General features: G+C 38.1%; 1 protein-coding gene across 4 annotated transcripts in view; it reads right to left on the minus strand.

Annotated features, from left to right (window-relative positions):
* The window catches only part of Stk3 (serine/threonine kinase 3), a 271,464-nt gene that overhangs the window by 58,379 nt on the left and 205,688 nt on the right, over positions 1-7,397 (minus strand). For all 4 annotated transcript variants that reach the window (XM_029469538.1, XM_021183619.2, XM_029469541.1 and 1 more), the window contains one exon: positions 3,100-3,275. In XM_029469538.1, coding sequence (XP_029325398.1) covers positions 3,100-3,275 — 176 coding nt within the window. The remainder of the gene's footprint in view (positions 1-3,099; positions 3,276-7,397) is intronic.

Raw genomic sequence — 7,397 nt, forward strand, 5'->3', positions numbered from 1 at the left:
AAACTTTCAGACATTAAGTCACTATGAAGTATGTAATTTGAAACTATTCTCTCCAGTTTTAGGAGTGACTCTTCACCGTGACGTCGTTTCCTTTAACACACAGGTTTTCAAGCTGGATAGCACCGGTTTATCTAGTCACTCTTCTATTACTTGTTCTTTTGCTGTCATATTCAAAAGAAAAGGAGGGAACCCAGCAACAGGAAGCTTGTCCCACTTCTCTGTCCCGAGATTTACACCTCTGATTGATGTTGGTAGCTCCTGTCCATAGGACAAGCTAAGTGCCAGCCTCCTTCCCTTTCTTGGGCAGATCCAGCTTTCCCAGCACCACCTGTCAGCGTAACTGTCCTCTACTCCAGCACATGTGTTGTGTTTTGGACACTGGACACTATACAAAGGTCCATGAGTTAAAACATGGCACTACTGGAAGTGACAGACTGTCACTTTGCAAGCTCTTAGGCCACAGAGGGCACGCCTGAGGAGGGCACTATGACAGGGACCCACCATGTTTTTCTTTTCTGCTTTTTAGTTCCAGGTGAGTAGTTTACTGCCTCTGGCTCCCTGCACACCATGGAGCATGAATGTTTTCACATCCATGAAAGGTTTGAAAACATTTGGTTTACCTGTTCATATTCAGAAACCTCTAAAACTGTGGGCTCAAGTAAAAAAAAAAATCTCATTTTAAGTTAATTACCTCAGGCATTGTGACTAATACAGGGGTCTCAGCCCCTTGTCAGAAGACTACTGAGCACACACGAGGGTTGGCTCTGCAGTGTGCATCCTCCAGTCTTCTTGTCAATACCACACAACTCACTGAAGTGACCTTTACTTCTTTTATTTTCTTGTCAAAATTAATTTGATTTCTATCAGTCCTACAATTTATGATGAATTTCTATACTTTTCCAAAAAGTGTTGTTATAGTTTTGATAGAGTACATGAATGTGCAGATCTCAGAATGTTCTTGACTTTCTAAATCTTCCAATAAATTAATAGGAAATGTCTTTCATGTGTTGTTATTTTCTTTCTTTCAACAGTATCTTGTAGTTTTCAGTGCCTTGCTTAAGAACACCATTTCTGATGATACTCTACATTGACTATATCTAAAATCAACAACTTTATGTCAAGGTCAAAAGGACTATAACTTATGTTCTCATTGCGTTCAAATGCTTCTACTGATGGGGAGACCATCTGTGGGTATTGAATGGAGAGTCTGCCTAAGAAATTATGGAACATGTCTGCCAGAAATCTAAACAGATAATTTTAGAGGCCATTCAGCTGTCCTATTCAAGTGGGTAAATTCCTGAAGTCACAGGAGAAGCCCTAGCTTAAGACCCACAGATCAACTACTTGATGAACCTGGCTGTACTGCTATTTCACAAAATAATGAGCAGATACAACATCTGTCTAAAGTTAGACCTGGCAAAAGTTGAGTCCCAGATACCTAAATAGTGGAAAAAGAGGAGTTAGTGTTGGTTGTCAGCTGATATCCAAGTGCATGCTGTGGTGCATGCATGCCCATATACACACCCGCACATAAGCCAGCAATAAATGTAACCTTAAAACACTGAAGCCATTACATGTGAGGAGGGTTCCAAAGACTGCTAAAGCAGAATTAAATCATCTTATTTACTATTTATATGTGGTATTTTATCTACCACATTGCTTGCTCATTTTAAACCATCCAAGAGGCTATTAAGATTCATTCTGACAGAATTCTTTGATGCTAAATATTCTACATTATTTATCACGCTCATGAATGATTTACAGCTGAAATGTCAGCATTCTAAATAATTTATGTATTTTTTAAAGTAGACTGGGTAAAATGAAATCTCACCAGAACAAAAGAAATACAGATTGTGTTTTTCTAAGTTCTCCGATATTTAAAAAACAGTAAGCAGATACTGCAAATTTTTCAGGCTAGCCTGTGGATCACAGTTTTAATATTTACTAGTAATTATTACTAACTCTACTGAGTAGAGATTTTTAAATTTTAATATCTCATTATGATAAGGACTCAAGTAACTAAGACATTGAGGAGAAAAGTATTCAATATTAAAACTATTTATAATCCCAGCAGCAAAGTGGCTCAGTGGGGAAAGACACTGGACACAAAGTCCAATGGCCCAAGTACAAACCTGGAAGTCATATGGTGGAAGTGAGAACTGAGTCTCATCTTCTGATTTCTAAACACACACACACACACACACACACGCATGCACAAAAATAAAGGTGATTTTTTAAAAAAAGTTTTTACTTTAAAATAATTATAATCCCAAAGCATTTATCATATCTATGAAAAATAAGTTAATACTACTTGAAATTTTAAGATATGTATCTATATACATTTTATTTGTCTATGAAGTATTATGCTTATTAATAAATATAATTATAAGTGATTATAATTTTATTTGGAAAAAACTTTTCCAGAGAATTTTTGCAAAAGTAAAAAATTATTTAAAACTTGCTAAAGCAAAATTTTACTCCAATATTTTTTATTTTACCAAAGAATTCAAAGAACTTAGTTTTTCAAGTTCTGGAAACAAGTGCATTAAAATGATTTATCATATTCTTTGCATTCTTTAAAGAAACCATACTGAACCAAGTAGAAGAAAGAAAGCTCTATGTTACCTAGACACAGTTTAATGAGAAAAATCAAGTACAATGGACATGCACTACAGCTGATTTTCAATGCTAGGTCATGAGATAGAGCCATCTTACCTAGACACAGTTTAATGAGAAAAATCAAGTACAATGGACATGCACTACAGCTGATTTCCAATGCTAGGTCATGAGATAGAGCCATCTTAGCAAGTCATCCCAGGATATTTTGACTCTGCATGAAATGGTTATCATTTACAGTAAGTATTTAGAGGGTCTAAACATTTCTCTAAGTTTGAGCTGATCTATTTAGTTATATTTACATTCTGCTGCTTGTACAATTCTATAAGTAAGCTACAATTCCAGCCATAGCTATGGCTACACATTAATATGCAGCCTGTAGTTTATAGATATATCATTCATATTTAGAACTATGTCTTCCAATGTTATGAAAACAAATCTAGAAAGAAGACAGAAAAATGGGAGAAAAGACACTGTACTTACGAAATCAAAGTCTCCATCTTGAGGAACTCTCCAGTTGTCAGGAAAAACACTGTTGGACATAGGGCCTGGCTCACGCATGCTCTGATCACAATTTTCATGACTCTTGTTCTTGAAGTCCTGCTTATCAAAGTAGTCCATGAAAGAGGGTCTTTGTACTTGAGGTGACGTTGCATTTCCTTAGGGAAACAAACACAGAAGGCAGGTATAAGTTCTAACACTTAAAGAAGTCTGACGTTTATTTAAACAGGGAGTTATTTTTCAGTGAGCCATATAGTAAATGTATCCTGGCCAAAGCAAAGGCCAGGCAACAGCCAGTTCAGGAACACGGGCAAAAGACGAAAGGAAGAGCAAACAAGTATCAAACAGACACATAAAGACCCCAAATATAACTTTATTATTTTATAGAATCCTTATCATAACCTTATTTAAAATATTACCAGGGTTGAGGACAACACATTTTAAACATTTCTATTCTTTTCATGTTTATGTCTGTGCTGATTATAATGATATACTTTTAAGCTGTTTAGAAACTGGACTGCTTCCTTGTAAGTCTTTGCAGCTGATGGCCCTGCTCCCTGGGCTCATACAGCTTCTCCTGTTTATTTATAGCTATAGCTCCTGAAGTCATTTCCTTAGCTCAAACCGTCTTAAGCTCTATTTCCAAGTTTACATTGCATGCTTTGTACTACTTGGTCAAAGTGTATGTGAGTTAGCAGTTTACTCTGGAGACTAACTGAAGACAGTTTCCAAAAAACCTACAGCCCCTCCCCCATTCCATCTCTGCCAAGGTCAATACCATACACTCAATCCTATGGTAATGAAGCTGAGAATTCATTCGGACTCCACTCTTTTCACACTCATCCAACATGGTTTTTAGTTCTTCTCCTCAAGGTTTATTAACATTTCTCTATCTTTTGACACTTAGCCTCTAACCAGCTTTTGCCTACTCCATAAGAAAGGGGACTGATGGTACAGCCGCCTCCAAACTCTGCTATTTTATAGTCACAATTTTGACTATACTGTCACCACAGTGACCTTTCTAAATACAAACCATGCCATTCTTCTGCTCAGAATCTTAAGATGGCTTACTTTTTATACTGAACAATTACAGTAAAAATATAAACATTTAGAATAACTAATTTAAAAAATCTTGCGGTTAAGTCTTCATCAGTAGTTTCTAAATTGGATTCCTTAAAGCCAGAGGAATTCAAAAATGTCCCAGAGACCACCAAGAAGGCATTCATGTAAACTCTCCAGACAGAAAGCCAGCTACCTTCTTTTACAAGAAAGGCTTCCTGAAGGAAGCACAGGAGCCTGAAGCTCTTCCTGCCCCTTGTTCCAGTGAGACCTTTCACAGCCTTGTCACCCAAGCACCAGGTGACAAAGGTGATGGCTCTGTCTTTGAAACAGCCTAGTGTGACATGTCCCCCAGACTTACCCCATGCTGTTCACTTGCCTATGGAAACACACCAGACTTGCAATGCCATAAGGTCAGACAATAGTCATAACAGTGATCTGGCCAATTTAGAATGTGCTTGCAATAAGACACAGGCAGCTTAACACTGACAGCTAAGGCGCATTGTTGGCTAAAGATGGGATATGAAATAATTTTCAACAAACAATGCAATGATAAAAGCTTCCCTCTCAGTCTCTAATAGATGATGAATCAGAATCAACGCCTACTTTCTGTCATAAATTCCAGACTGAGGAATTCTTAAACTTAAAAAGAAAAGAGTGGCAACATCTAACCCAAAAAGCTGGTTTTGTTTCATCTTATATTTAATTTTGTTATGTTGTATTGTTATCCTATAGAAGCCTGTTTGTTTTTTAATGAGAGACAGAAAAGGAATGGATCTGGATAGGAGGGAAGGCGGGGAGGAAACCGGGAAGAGAAGAGGTGTGGAGACCATAAGGATACGTTATTCTATTCTCAATAAAAGGGGAAAGAAGGGCGGGGCTGTTGAGTTGGAACTGTCAGTGCAGGAATCCACCCCACCCCACCCCCACCCACATCCCCACCTCATAAATCTGTGTCTATTTATTTGGCATATATGGGTTGTAGATGACTTTGCTCAGGTAAGAGCAGAAGAAACAGGAGTAGCAGTGCATGTATCTGCCTAAGATATCTCCTGTCTTTAAGATGGTAGGACTTCTTGAACACTACAGACTTTTTACTGGCTTCATGTTAGGCACTTTAGCTTAATGGTAAGCCACACATGACAAACTATTTACACCTCATTCCTACTATACAGTTAAGAATCTAAAAGCAAACTGAACACGTGCACGGCCATGTTCACTGCAGTGTTATTCACAATAGGTAAAACACAGAAGCCACTTGAATGTTGATTGACAGATAAGCAAACTGAGAAGGGGAAAGGAACCAGCCCACATGAGAAGGTTAATTACTGACATTAACGGGAAACATATTTCAGTAACATTTGCAACAAAGTTTAAATACCCTTGATCTAACTCTGAACCTCATCATTAAAACATGTATTTCTGTATTTTCAGAACTGATATTTGGTTCCTACTGCAACTTCTTACTATGAAATATGATCTAGAAATTGAACCTAATTTACAACCTATTTTATGAGAATAGAGAAAAATAACATAAGTTATAACTACATCTGCACAAATTCGCTCTAAAGTACTTGAGAAAATCAAAGGGCAAAGTGGGAGGTGAGTGGATCAGAGCTTAGCACTCCTTCCTTCCCTCCGTGTTCTTACTCCTCCCCCTTCCTTTTCTTTCACTGCTCTGAGTGTGTGTGAGTGTGTGTGTCTGTGTGTTACCAAGGCTCTTGTACATACTGAATTTACCCTTAAAGAATGCAATCTATACATCTATACTCAAGAGGCTGAGGCAAGAGAATCCTAAGTTTGGGGCCAACCAACCTGGGCTGGTCTCTGCACACTTTACTTTCTCAATAGTTAAGGTTCGCACTCTGAGATCATTTTCTTCTCCTCTCTGATCAAATGTCTTTATGACCCATTCTAAGACTGTGATGAGAATCAGTACTTACAACTACACATATAATCCCACTACAGAATTACTCTTCTTGGGTATACATATACTAGAGCACATATAATGGTCTGCACTTGTTATTTCTGATCTCCAGCCCATAGTAATTCCTGATTCAGATCTTTGTATCTGAAAGAATTCACACAAAACATAATAGGGATAAATGGAGGACCAACATTTTCCTGGGAGAAACTAGTATTAATAAAGCAGCTACTGTAATATAAGCTACACAGAAAAAGGGCCATCATATGCTTGGAAGGAGGAAAAAAATAGGTACAAGCAGATTTAGGTTAATAATACCTTGTTATGAAGCCATCAAAAAGAAATGTCTAATAGGCTTCTTTTACTTAAGTTGAATTTTAAAGTTTTGTTAACTCTGCAAGAGACAGTTATTGGAAAACATTAATCTTTTGTGAGAAAAAAGTCTTCAAAACTAAGAGCAAGATAAGCTCAGTAGGCATGTCCTTACCTGGCAGAGTAGAGGAAAGGCTGAATGAAAGTCAACACTTTCTTCCATAGCAAGTTAGGAACTTAGCAAATAGAAGCAGTGGCTAGAGACTGAGAAGGGTGGATGATCCCCAGGGCTCAATAATAAGAGGGGAAATGGCAGGCAGTTCCATCTCAGAACTTCCGGATGCAGAGGGTGGAGCTCAGCCCAGTCCTATCAGGAGCTCTCCTGCCCTGTGAACCTCTCTCATGTCTGCAGCCCCTCCTTTCCCATCTGGGTGAGAAAACACTTCTCTTCTACCAGTGGCCAGGTGATATAACTCTGACAAATTATATAAAATATGAGTTCCTAAAAAGTTCTGACCTTGATATGAACACGACACTCTCCCTGTGCTTAGAAACTGATTTGGATTCAGTGGTTGGAAAGCTGTCGTCTCTTCTGCAAGCCCAGTGAAAGGAACAGTCTCAAGGTGGAACCCCAGGAAGGCTCTGACACCACAAAATCACTATACCAGCACATAACACTTTCTCTGAATTTCCTATTCAGTATAAAAAGAAAATAAATCAATCCTATTTTGTTTAAACTACCATTACTTGTGCTTCAAGGTAGATGTGGTCATGAACAGCCCTTAACTGGTACATTTCTGTTCATAGAGTGGAAAACTTAATTTTTTTTTAAGTAGGAGGATCAGGAAACTTGACTTTTGTTAAAGAGTTATCCTACTTTAAAACTTTAAATTCGGCACCTGGGCAGCTGGGGCGCAGGGTCTGCTGACACTCGCCAGCTACCCACAACACCCGCCACAGGATCTTAAGACTTCTGGTGAGTGGA

The sequence above is a fragment of the Mus caroli genome, chromosome 15, assembly GCF_900094665.2.
Source record: "Mus caroli chromosome 15, CAROLI_EIJ_v1.1, whole genome shotgun sequence".
In the NCBI taxonomy this organism is placed as follows: domain Eukaryota; kingdom Metazoa; phylum Chordata; class Mammalia; order Rodentia; family Muridae; genus Mus; species Mus caroli.